The sequence below is a fragment of the Pholis gunnellus genome (genome assembly GCF_910591455.1).
Source record: "Pholis gunnellus genome assembly, chromosome: 18".
NCBI classification, from domain to species: Eukaryota; Metazoa; Chordata; class Actinopteri; order Perciformes; family Pholidae; genus Pholis; species Pholis gunnellus.
In genome coordinates this window covers 175120-188917 of record NC_136545.1, presented here as the reverse complement: position 1 = coordinate 188917, position 13798 = coordinate 175120, and the positions used below count along the sequence as shown (strand labels likewise).

At 41.4% G+C, this 13798-nt stretch overlaps 1 protein-coding gene across 1 annotated transcript in view; it reads left to right on the top strand.

The window, feature by feature from the left end:
• The window catches only part of ror2 (receptor tyrosine kinase-like orphan receptor 2), a gene marked incomplete at its 5' end in the record, with an annotated part of 49722 nt that extends 36125 nt beyond the window's left edge, over positions 1-13597 (top strand). Inside the window, 5 exons of the mRNA XM_079179020.1 lie at positions 6806-6927; positions 7067-7381; positions 7995-8249; positions 10357-10562; positions 11153-13597. Coding sequence (XP_079035146.1) covers positions 6806-6927; positions 7067-7381; positions 7995-8249; positions 10357-10562; positions 11153-12610 — 2356 coding nt within the window. The 3' untranslated portion in view covers positions 12611-13597. The remainder of the gene's footprint in view (positions 1-6805; positions 6928-7066; positions 7382-7994; positions 8250-10356; positions 10563-11152) is intronic.
• Positions 13598-13798: the final 201 nt, after the last annotated feature.

Below are 13798 nucleotides of genomic sequence, written 5' to 3'. Positions count from 1 at the left end.
ACAATCCCAGCAAAATATAACATCAGTGAGTACATCCGGATTTTCAATATTAGCCATTATAATAGTATCACTACAAAACTATATTTACAGTTAAAATGCAAGAAATACAAGAATAATGGGACAACCTAATTAAATGAAGGTGTTTCCAGTAGTAAATGCACAGAGCTCCTTTTCCAGACTGCAGAGTATATTTTAATTTGCAATCAACCATTTGTCTCATGTTTATGTAACTTCAGAATAATAATTGCAAGAAATTCCCTTTAAATTACAAAGATATCCAATGTGGAATAATAGTAGATGTATTTGCTTTAATACTGCTAAATTAAGTACTCTTTCAATTTATTGTTAAAAAATGTATAGATGTAAAAAATAAATAAAATGTGATGTCAGTTAGATTGACTGCATGGTTCTTGATTTATTTGTTTGCTATTATTTAACAAAACAGAAAAGGGTATGATTGGCTGCCTGCTGTGTTGCTCCAGCCTCTGATTGGTTGCTTAATTTCAGGCTACAATCGACATCTAACTTTGATGAAGTTTGATGAAACCGGTTTGACAGAGTTATTGACATCTAAGCTAGAACATAGACTTATGTTCAAAATCCCTGTTCTGGGTTTTCCTCAACAGAAAGCCCAGTAAAGCTGCTTCATCTGTTGATTTCTAAGCGTTCTGCTCATTTCTTTGACTAACTGGTGATAATATGTGAGTAATATAATATATTACTGTCAAAGTAGCAGGCGGGTTATGGCGTTACCTGTCAATGCCTCTAAGTCTGGAAATAATGTAAAATATATGGTCAACTCATTGAGTTCTATATTTTTTGGGATTAGTTCTAGGTTTTAAATTTGATCCTGTGGTAAGGAGTCACTTTTATAATTCACATTTGATTTAGAGATGACCACAGCCACCAGCCCTTTCCATAATTACACAAGTTTAAGGTCTGGAGTGGTGCGGATGGTCTTAGAAGAGCCTGCCCAAAGATGGGCATGCAACGACATGTCAGCTAACACTCATACCTCCACTGCTTTGGCTGACTTTTATGGTGAAGATATTGTGCTATGCTGCACTGACTGATGCAACCAAACTATGAGGGCAGCAGACATGCGGCCTTCTCTCTGTCTCCCTCTCTCGTGGGTTTGACTCACTCGGATGGGGCTCAGAATAGATTCCTCGACCAGCAGTCAGACACTAGCCAGGGGTTTGGACAGGCCTGATCTGAACGGGAAAGAATGCTGATTCATGTCCTCAGTCAGACTAACTGTTTCTGAACCTCTACCAGGACGCTTATGTCATCAGCCAAATATATGACTCATTGAATATACTTAATCTAGAGCTCGGGGAGGGGGGAGTATTCATTTTACTATACCATTTTGTCTGTAATGGGGCATATGATGAAAAACTCATATTTCAGTGCTTGTGCACATCAATGTCGGTGTCTGGAGAGCCTCCCAACCCACATCCTGTGAAATGAGGCAACCCAGTCAGTTTTTTGTGGGCTGCCTAGATCACATGCAGGTTCTTGAGAATCACGGATTGAGAGCTACCTTTGCAAAGGTGCAAGCCAACCAGAGGAGACTGGTCTTTTTCGGGAGCGGGGGCTTAAAGACACAGGCGCTTGAACAGAGCATTTCAAACAAAGAAATACAGATACTTTCAGACGGACAGTATGAGAAAAATACTATGTGTTTTTAACATTAAACTATGTAAACATGTTCTAGTACAAACCCAAAATACAAGAGTGAGCCTGAATATTTGCACGATATGTTCCCTTTAAGCAATGGATGGTATAAATTTATATTTTCCTGCAAAGTTCATCAGAAAAGTCAAAGTAACAGTTTTAGGTAGTTGTCACATTATCAGAATGAAGTAAGAGATGTCCATTGTATAAGTGGATTCACTAGGTAGACCTTCTGTGTCCCTTTAAAAGTAAGAGCTAGCCCTACTGTGTTTAGGGCTGCAATATGCCAATGGTTTTCTCAATTAATTGATTCATTGTTTTATCTGTAAAATAGAAATAGTGCATTTTAATGTCTTGTTTTTTGGAAATCCAAAGATATCCTGTTGACTTTAATGACAAAAAAGCAACAAATCCCCACATTTGATAGACTGGAACCAGCAAATGTTTAGCATTCAAAACAGTGTGGTTATTTTTCTGATGATCAATAAATCGATTCTTCGGCTTATCGCTCCATCTCCACTTGTATTTCCACTTGTATTGTAAGACGATGTAGGCTGACACAGAGCGTGTGCTAGATGCACTGTGAAGTCACAGACATTCTGTATAAAAGATCCACCGTTTCACCGGCTCTGCCAATGGCTGCATCAGTGTGTGATTTTAGATAGCATGCAGGCATTCTGGAAGCAAAAGACGCGTGATGTGTAACACAGCAGCATCTAGCAAGTGTGTGTGTGTGTGTGTGTGTGTGTGTGTGTGTGTGTGTGTGTGTGTGTGTGTGTGTGTGTGTGTGTGTGTGTGTGTGTGTGTGTGTGTGTGTGTGTGTGTGTGTGTGTGTGTGTCGATTCAGCTCTCTTACCTCCGCTGCTGCCTTAACAGTGGGACAACGCTGTCCCCCTGTTCTGTGTCTGTACCTTTTATACAGACCAGTGAGGCAGAATAACGGGGCTAGTATGAGGTAGACAGCCCTGTAAAAGCATAAAAAATAGGTATACGACAATAACAGAGTGTGGTAGGTCTACTTTATCATGATAATACATATCAAGTCTATGAGGTATACACACTGAACACTAAGATAGGTCTCCTGTGTCAAACTAAAAGTATGAGGTTGTGTGAAAATAAAAAGTGTGACATCACCCTCAATTATCATTTTTTATAGAGTAATGGTATGAGGCCGACCATGTGAAAAAGTTAAAAGAGGCCAAATGCCCTGGAAAACATTCTCCTACTTTCCTTCAGTTGAGAATGACCTGCTAGTCTGTCTATCAGAGCTCCCAAAACAGATAGCATTTCCATCTCAAAGGGCCAAATTATGTTAGGCATCATATTTATGTTCAAATGGTAGTTTATGGACGGGACGCACACAACTGATTGTGATAGAGAAAAGGGAAATATTTTGGGGGGACTTCATTCAGTAGGTATACTTGGTCAGTATCAAGTTTTAATGAAATAACTTCCATAGAATGTGATGTCACAGATAAACTACTTTTGATGCTTGTTAACATAATTATTAGTACATTCATTTGTTTCATTATATCATATCAAAAAGATAGATGCTTTTTCAGTGTCCAAAACGTACATAATACTGACCCAGCAGCTCAACATGCTGGCAAGCAGCCAGTGTCTTGTCACGACTTTTTAGCTAATTTTATTCACGGGGCAAGTCATTCCTTCAGTGTTTATTACTATTATTTATTTGATTTGTTAGTTAAGAAATGAACGATATGTTAAACTGTTTAAAGATTTGTTTATACTCGCGCTTGGCTCAGTAGCTCGAGCCTCCGCAGATGGCCCGCAAGCTCCAAGCATGCGCGGAGGCGTTTATACTCTATATGCTGTTCGTTGCATTATTCTTTGAAAAGAGGGTGTACAAACAAAATGAACTGTGAAGAATCAAAAAGACAGCGAGTGTAGCCCAGAGATATGCCCATAGACTGTAGGTGTAACCGGCAAAAAGCCATAAATCCACCTACACAAGGCCAAGGAGGGATTATAATTATCTGTGAACTCATAACTCATATTCATTGACCAATTTAGTGCCTTTTCCAAGCCCTGTAAAGAAATAAGTCAAGTATTAAATGCATTATAAAGAAACAAAGGTTTTATATCCTGTAAACTATTTGATCTGGCTTCAAAATATTTTTTCAAATGTAGATTTTTAAGACTTCCTGTTTCTACAGCATCTGAAAACAAAATGGCCTTCTTTTTCTATGTGAAACGTGCGTTTGTCAATGAACTATGTGTGACAGTAACATGATCGCACGCCACACGCGCCTAGTTACAAAATTTCAGAGGTGCACAACCAAGTGCCACACCCACATCCAGACCCTTAGCATAAAACTCGCAGGCCTTTCACCGGCTTCATTACGGCTTCATTACAGTATAAACTAAGCTTGAGGCCAGAACTGGTCCAATAATGTGATGTATTACTTTTCCGTATACAGCATAGCCAGTTCAATCAGGGCAGACAAGTACATGAAGAGAAGATCATCCTAATGGATAGATGTGGGCAGCTGAGGAAAACAGCTGATATCAGGATTGATAGCCCCAAAATATAACAGCAAGGAAATAATGAGTGAGAGACACGTATGAGGCAGATGTATGAGATATGAACTTCAGGCCTGAGCATGTACAAGTAAAGTCTTCCTCACTGAACTTAAGCTAGAACTTAATATAACTAGTGTTATCCTTTACTGTGACAGATTTTATAATGATAACAATTAATGGCACTAATTCACACATTGCTTTTAGGGTTTTAAATTGGTGATTTAGACTGTGTTGTGACCGCACAATGCATGGTTTCTGTAGTGGGACACCAGAGGAGCTAATGATGGGAGTCTACAAAGAGCCCCGGGGAGGTTTGGGCCATGTGGCCAGAGTGCTACAGGAAGTCATTTTCTACCGGCTGCCATCAGACTCTACAATTCACCCACGGTGTATCTCAGCAGGGCCAACATTGATTCATTTGTGGACAAACTGTTGTCGTCTACTTAAGACAATTGGTGGATTTTGCTGTGACCCTCTGATCTTCTCTCGTGTGCCAGATCAGATCTCCATCCACCCGTTTACATGAAATATCACACGCTTACCTCACTGAGCACATTGACATTCATCAATAATTTAGATTTTAATAACCACATGACCTATATTGGCGCCTGCAGGAAAAACTTTTCATTATGAGCCCCACTCCTGAATAGCAAAATCAATGTATTGTACAAATTACAGCCATTATCGGCCACTAGCAGTACTTTAGTGTTTTAGTCTTGTTCCATTAAATTCAATTACTTAAGTCAGTGTGTAACCACTGGAGCCCTGCAGTGTTGTTTTGGATGTTATGTGGCACCCATGTTGTATTAGTGCTTGTAATGGAAGATATTGTTTCCCAGACTTGAGTACCTTACCAGGCGACAACCTCCGGTTCTGAAAAGTGAAGTCAGTGAATGCCTCTTATTGTATAGAAGTCTATGAGAAAATGACTCTACTTCTCTCTTGATTTATTACCTCAGTAAACATTGTAAACATGAGTTTATGGTCTCAATCTCTAGTTTCAAGTCTTCTTCAATACAGCATGATGTTCATTTAGTAAATGATGGTCCATTTAGAGTCAAATAGTGATCCGGTTGTCTGGTTTTGTCTTAAGACATTAACCCTTTCACAGTGTTTTGTCATTTCATGAAAGTTAATTGTATCATTTTGGTCGCCTAAATTGTTTGGCATTTGGTTGTACTCAGCTCCAGCCTCTCGTATCATTTCTGGTTCCAAAAAACCAAGATGGCGACGGACAAAAACCAAGATGGTTATGGCCAAAATGCCGAACTCAAGGCTTTAAAAGGGTGGGTGACGTCACAGTGACTACGTCCATACTGTGACTAAGTCCATGTACCTGACTGCAGACCGATATCTGTCATCAGACTCAGTTGTTGACTTGACCTGATGGAACTTGGGTAACGTGACAACTTAGTGGTTGTGTTAGGGGGAAGATAGTGACCCCTGTCTCTCTTCAGCGGCCTCTGGTTGTGAATTTCCTCCTTCATTTCTCTTCGGCCCTCAACTGATTACTGGTTGATGACCTTTGAGCTCTTCCCATTCAATGTCGGGAGGGTTTTTGCTCTTGTGTTCACAGACAGCTGATGTTATCTGTAGGACAGGGTGACTGGGTGGTTACATTCAGCCAAAAAGTAAGCTAGATGACAATTGAAAACGTTAGCTGTCTTGAGTTATGGCAGCAACATAAAATCTGTGGTTGCATCAAACGTGCACCTGTCACAGTTTACAGTGACTCCAATCCTACTGTCTGTCCCGTGGTACATTTATCGGTGGGATCTACAAGAGGCTCTAACTCAAAAACACTCTGCACTCTTGCTTGGTGTTTATTGACGAGGAATTATCTCTGGTTACCAGAGGTGAAGCCATAAACACTGTGCAGAGTCTACTTCAGTTTGTCTCTAGCGGAGTAGCTAATGCTAACGAGCAGCTGTCTGCAGATATTAGACTGATGTAATAATAAAAACACAAACAGCAGGAGCAGATTAATTAGTGTACAGACTTTTTCTATGTGCTGGATAACTGATTGTTAAAGTGAATGTCAATGGAGACCTAAAAAAAACGTTATGTTTGCAACTAAAAACTAAATCTATTCAAACGTTTAATCATCCCCAAGCTTTAGAGTTCATTTAGTTGGCCATAGAGTCCATCACTAGTTTTCTGTTTCCACTGTCCATTCAGTCTCTTGCTGTTTCACTGTAGTAGAGTTCCCAACACATGTCACATGCTGCCATCTTGCCATATTGAAGCATCAGCATGACAAGAAGTACCATGGTGGACCAGTTATTTAAGGTTGTAAGGATGACACTGTTTTCAATTGACTTCGAACATACTGTTCAAATGTATTAACTGCAATTTCTTGTTACTTATCAGCCAACATACAGCGATCCCAATTTTTCTATAATAAGCTAAAATTAGCCAATTATATATTATCTCTATACAGCGATAGTATTAGTTGAAAGTGACTGCTGTAAATGCTTACTTACCTAATGGCATCGATAAGGTTTCTGATTTTTTTGTTTTCTTTCTTTTTTTCCTCTGCTTTGTAAAAGAAAGTACTTAAAGCATTATTTCTTTTTCTCCTCAGGTCACGTGAAAAAGGTTTCTGCCAGCCATACCGAGGCATTGCCTGTGCTCGCTTCATTGGCAACCAGAGCATTTATGTTGAGTCTCTGCAGATGCAGGGGGAAAGTGAAAACCGCATCACAGGTAAGAAAATCTGTTTTAGTTGACGTATTGCACTATTATCAATAAACAGCGGGGTATAATTCGAACTACTGAAGATATCTGAGAATACAAAAAACATGCAGGACAGAGTTCAAACGTGTCTCTGTTTCCTCCCTCCAAGCTGCCTTCACTATGATTGGCACCTCGACCCACCTATCGGATCAGTGCTCCAGGTTTGCCATCCCGTCCTTTTGCTACTACGTCTTCCCTCTGTGTGACGAGGGCACTCGGGCCCCTCGGCGGCGCCAGCTCTGTCGAGATGAGTGCGAGGCCCTGGAGAACGACCTGTGCTACGCCGAGTACAACATTGCCCGGTCCAATCCCATGATCCTCATGCAGCTGGAGCTCCCCAGCTGCCACCTGCTGCCGCGGCCGGGCACCCCCGATGCTGCTTCCTGTATGAGGATAGGAGTGCCGCCAGAGAAGCTGGGTCCATGTAGGTGGACGCTATCGCATGCACACTATACAGGTTGATGTAAAAGCACCTTCCTGAATGAACACATTTTTCAACAATTTGTAGCCAGTCTAACACTGTAATGCTCAATGATCGAATCCAGCAAACTATGTTAGAACAAGAAACGCTGCACAGAAGTGCTGGGAGGGTAGATACACTGGGTAGAAACAGGTTAGCTGCTTTACCCTGCTTCCAGTCTTCATGCTAAGCTAGGCTAACCACATCCTGACTCCAGCTCTGTACTTAACGCAATGACATGCAATTGATATCAGTCTTTTCATTTCCGTTACGGAAAGAAACAGCTTTCCTAAAATATTCAAGAATTCCATCCAAACTAATAATTAATTATTTAGCTTAGCATTATTAAGCCCCACAAAGTGAACATAAAAAATGAACTGAATATTTTAACGGTTTAACACCATTTTAACTGGACACATTTAACAGTCCTCTTCAAATGTGTTGCCATGATACACACCACAAGACTGTCACTCTCTGAACCAGCAGAAAAACAATAATGTAATCCCACATAATGTAGGTCCCCTGTCTTATAGTGTGTGGAAGAAACATCCACACTGAGTCACTGTCTCCCCTACAGATTCGCCCACAGACCACAGCTGCTACAACGGAAGTGGGGCTGAGTACAGGGGCACAGTCAGCGTCACTATATCTGGTCATCACTGCCAGCCATGGAGCTCTCAGTACCCTCACAGTCACCACCTGTCCCAAGACTACCCCGAGCTCTGGGGAAGTCACAACTTCTGTCGTAACCCAGGGGGCCAGATGCAGGCGCCCTGGTGTTTCACGCTGGACCCTCACGTCAGGGTGGACCTGTGTGACATCCAGCCCTGCAGTAAGTACCATGATGCAACAATTGTACTCTGAATAGTTAGTTTGGTATGATCATTTTCAGGTTACTCTAACATAATGAGTGTTTTGAGTCTTCCTAGTTTTTGCCCAGAACACCAGTGTTCTACTGGCAGATACCACTCTCCACTGGGATATGCCTATGTGACACTCTTTTTGTGTCATATGCAAACATTTCAGTGTATTTTTGTGGTAGCAATTAAGCCCCTTTCATAGATGAACCTCTTGTGTAAATGTAATGGCAATTTTAAATGTCAATCTCAAGTCTGAATCAGCACCTGTGTGACGTCGCAGCAGCAATCTGACCTGAAACATTTTTGTAACCCTTACAACACGACTCAAGTCTGAATATAATAAAGTATATCACATGTTTAAAGTGCAATGTAAAGGATTTGGCGGCATTCAGCAGTGAGTTTGCAGATGAAATGTCTCCCGTAGTGTGGACCACAGAGGCCGACGAAAAACATGAAAATGTGTGACGCGTTGTCTGTCTACGATTCAGGCAACTTCAGTGTCTGAACCAAGAACCATGGCAATTCATCCAAAAGTTGTTGAGATGTCTCACTCTGAACCACAAATGTGAACGTTGTTGTGGCGCTAGAGATAAAGTCACAGGGACCAACACACAGACATTGCCATCCATAGCCAAGCCACTACAAAAAAACAAGCTTGTACAGTCACAATAACAATATTACCATCACATTTACATTTCATACATGCCAGCCACGTGGATGAAATTATGAATATCCATCAAAATGCTTTACAAAGGCAAACAGGAATCAAAAAGTCCCAACTTAACATCTTGCCATTTTATGCTTGTGCATTGTGGACTTTCAAAAAATAGCCAGAATTCTCTAACAAATGAGAAATTGATGAAGAATTGTGTATGTTCTCAGCCATGGCAAATATCACTGAGCATTGTGGAACTTTATCTAACAAACATTTATGTCTGAATGACTAAAAGGCATTACTTTAACAGATACATGGATGAAGCCAGCAGTGTAACAGATTCCGTTTCTATAATAGACTTAAGACATAGCTGTGTATTAGCTGTGTACAACAAGCATTGTAGGCTTAGCCTGTTGGACAAAGTTTATATGACAAAACCATAACATTTTGAAACTCTACTTTATGTGATTTTAATGCGTCTGTTGGCACATTACATTACCTAGCTATACTGTTAAATGTGCAACTTACCTCTGATATGAGCATTAATGCTTGCCAGATTTCTATGGACATCATGCCAAATGTCTACAGCTGTTTTTAAATGCCAGGCACAAATGGTATATGCCACCAGTGGAACCCAGATGACATTTTCTCACTCCACCAGTAGACATACCAGTAGTGAAAGGGCTTACCACTAAGAATCGGCATACAACACAAGAGTGGCATACCATCATTATGTTGGTGGAATGTAGCATCTGTGAGCAGCACTGTGATCTTTCAGCAATGTAATGAAGGATGTCATCCACAAGGAGGGCTGTCACAATAAACGCAATATCGAAAATGTGCAGCTGCAGCGTGAGATGCAATACCAGTTTAGTTCAGTTAGAAAGATAGAGCTTAAATTTTTGATATGAAAAATATTCAGTGCTCATGTTCTGGAGGACCAGGGATGGGCATCGCTGCTATAATGAACAGTATATTGCCACGGGTTGCCATGGATTTCCTCTCAGCTTAAAAGCCAGCCAGATGCTTTGAGCTTTTTGTCAGCTATAGTGTATATAATGACAAATAGCCTTTCACTTCACAGTTTTGTGATGTGTGGAAATACAGTTTGTCTCTTTGTTTCACTTTTAGCTAAAGATCTTTAAGTCTCAATGGATCCTGTTAATTCTTACATGGGCTTTTCAGAGGACAGGACACAATTTCAAGCTTCAGTTAAAGTGCCTTTAACTGAAGCTTTAGTCTACTCAAATCAAGTGTCTATTTGAGAAGTAATAGCCTTTCTTCTAAAAAAAACATTCATATTGTAGACCATTATGTTTATACCACAGGTTATGTATTAAAAGAAAATCTAATGAACACTGTCAATGCATTACAAAGCCAGAGGACTTAACTTGCTACTATCTCTGTTGTCTTACTATCTCCAGAGCTCTCAGAGAACCCCAGGAAGGAGATCCTGTTCATTCTAATCCCTGCCATTGCCATCCCTTTGGTCATCGCTTGCCTCTTCTTTCTGGTTTGCATGTGTCGCAATAAGCAAAAGGAATCGACTGACACACCACTACGCTGCCAGCTAAACAGCTCACCTAGCCAGGACATGGAGCTGTCTCTCCTCAATCAGCAAAAACACCAGGTAATACACACACACACACACACACGCACACAGATTACAAAGGCTCATTGACAGGGTTACATCATTTAAATTCTTTCTTATGTATGGTCATGCTCAGACCGACATTAGCACTGTATTAGAAAACATAGCCACTTCATTATCTTTAATGCAAAATTAAGGATTAAGCACATATTCAATGACGAATTTGCAACATTATATGTTCAAATAATGAAAGCTTTTAAGCTACATTTAAACTCAGAGCCCCTTTTCCAAATGGAGCAAACATATTATTTGATAATGGTGTCTCATAGTATTATCACAGTATTATAAACCACTGTGCAGTGTTTTGGTGTCTGATAAACCCTAAAAATCATCAATCTATTACTCATCATCTCATTGGTCGCTGAAGCAGCACACCCCCACCTTATGCTTTTGTTTTTTTAAGGCAGTGCTGGTTTTGGTCTGCACACCCAGTCATGAAAAAGAGAGTGACCTCCATTCACCTGAATTATTAACGGTTGCATTCCAGTACTAAAGTATTACATTAAGTTTTATTGTTGGCCATACACTTTGATGACATGTAATTGTATTTATTGCTTTTGTGGCTGCAGGCCAAGCTGCGGGAGATCAACATGTCAGCAGTGCGGTTTATGGAGGAGCTTGGCGAGGATCGGTTTGGCAAGGTTTACAAGGGCCACATGTATGGCACCGCACCTGGTGAGCAGACCCAGGTGGTGGCGATCAAAACATTAAAGGACAAGGTTGATACCTCTCTCTGTGAGGAATTTTGCCATGAAGCCATGCTCCGCGTTCACGTACAACACCAAAATATAGTTTGTTTGCTGGGTGTGGTCACCAAAGAGCAGCCAATGAGCATGATATTCACTTACTCCAGCCTCGGTGACCTCCATGAGTATCTGGTGATGCGCTCCCCCAACTCAGATGTGGGCAGCTCTGATGATGACAAGACAGTCAAATCCACACTGGAGCAGGCCGATTTTCTTCACATTATCACCCAGATTGCTGCCGGAATGGAGTACCTTTCCAGCCAGCAAGTAGTCCATAAAGACCTTGCTGCCCGAAACATTCTGGTCTATGACAAACTCAGCATCAAGATCCTGGATCTGGGCCTGTTCAGAGACGTCTACTCCGCTGATTACTACAATCTCATGGGCACAAGCCCTTTCCCCATTCGTTGGATGTCCCCAGAAGCGATTATGTATGGCAAGTTCTCCACTGACTCCGACGTCTGGTCCTATGGTGTCTTGCTGTGGGAGACCTTCAGTTACGGTCTGCAGCCGTATTGTGGCTACTCCAACCACGATGTGATCGAGATGTTGCGCAGCCATCAGCTACTGTCTTGTCCAGATGACTGCCCAGCCTGGATTTACACCCTTATGCTGGAGTGTTGGAGTGAATTCCAAGCGAGAAGGCCACGCTTCAAGGACATCCACACACGTCTGCGCTCTTGGGAAAGCCTGTCCAACTACAACAGCTCTGCTCAGACTTCTGGCACCAGCAACACTACCCAGACCAGCTCTCTGAGCACCAGCCCTGTTAGCAACATCAGCATGAGCACGGCAAATGCCTCTCGTTACACCAGCCCTAAAAAGAGCTTGCCTTTCCATCAGCCCCAGTTCATGCCCATGAAGGGCCAAATGCATCGGCAAATGGTGCCCCAGCAGCTCTACATCCCTGTCAACGGATATCACCCCATGCAAGCTTACCCATACCTGCAGAACTTTTACCCCATGCAAATACCCATGCCAATTCCCCACCAGCAGATGAACCACCCACCACAAATGGTTGCCAAAGCTGGTTCTCACCATAGTGGCAGTGGATCCACATCTACAGGCTACGTCACCACTCCCCCTTCCAACACTTCTGTCACAGAGCGAGCAGCTTTGCTAAATGAGGATTCCAAGACCAATGATGAGGACTTGGCTGACAGGCCGTCCCAGGATGGGCCAGACCAAAACAAGGACATGTTTGTGCCTGAAACAGAATTGCTAGGTGACAATGACCCTCCACAGACTGACGAACTGGTGATACACTTGTCAGACACATAAGTGTGGTTCTGTTTGAAGAACAGTAGGGCTGAAATATTTCTGTGAGCTGTGCTTGCCAAAATTCAATCAGCAGCAAAAAGTGAATTGAGAAATGTTGTGGAACAGTGACTGAATGTTTTCTAGGAGTTTCTTTGATAGTGCTGACACCGATTTGAATGTCAAGTGTGTCTCATGTTCTTACCTCTCAAACTCCTGTGTCAATGATTAAGCAGAATTAACCATGTCATCGTTTATAGACCTTTTTGTAATGTTGCCATTTAGACAGATTTATGTTCTTGCAGTTGCTGTGCAACACAAAACATTTTCTTATCCACGAGTACTTTAGTGGTTGCCTTGATTGAAGTTAATTTTACTTGCCAGCAAGGCCATTCACTGGGAGGCCATAAGGGTGGTATTCATGCCCTCAACGCCCACCCTCCCACCTCGGATACCACACCCCTCTATAGAGGCACCACAACCTTTTTGTTTGTCCAGCAAAAAGTGAGATGGTCTTTCACCCCCTTCTCACCCACTTGCAGTGCCAGTTGTGTTTATTGTAAGACACAACCAAGGCAGAGGTATTTCTACCAGAACCCAGAACTGAACCCAGATGTCTGTAGTGGCATTTTACTTGTGCTCAACTTGTGCACCACTTAATGACATTTTGGGGTTTTTGAGGTTATTATCCTATGGATTGTGAAAGCCACAATCATAGATCAATAGAATGATCAATAGGTATGCTGTAGGATGCTTTGTTAGTAATTATACTCACTGACGAAAACAAAGAATGTGAACCAAGAATATCTTTTTTCAGGCCATTGACAAAGTTCACACACAACTTATTTCCCACGAGGTTGATGCTTTTAACATCAACTTTGATAACCAAATTGTGCAGATTTGTAATTATGTACTTTGGTTTGAACATTTTATTGTTTATAGTTTTTCTTTATTGTTGAAGATTCCAAAGCCTGATGTTAGTACAATGTCCTTTCCACCACGTTTGTTTTGTTTAGGTAGATTTTTGCTTTCCATATAATGTTTACATCCATCTATGGAGTATGCAATAAAGTCATATCAATAAAATGGTGTATTTCTCCTTGATAAGAGAAGAAAGTCATGTCCTTTCACTTGATTATAATTTGTCATCACCTGTCATTGCATGTGCAGATATACACACTGCGCAGTCAAGTTACATAAGGCCAAAAAATA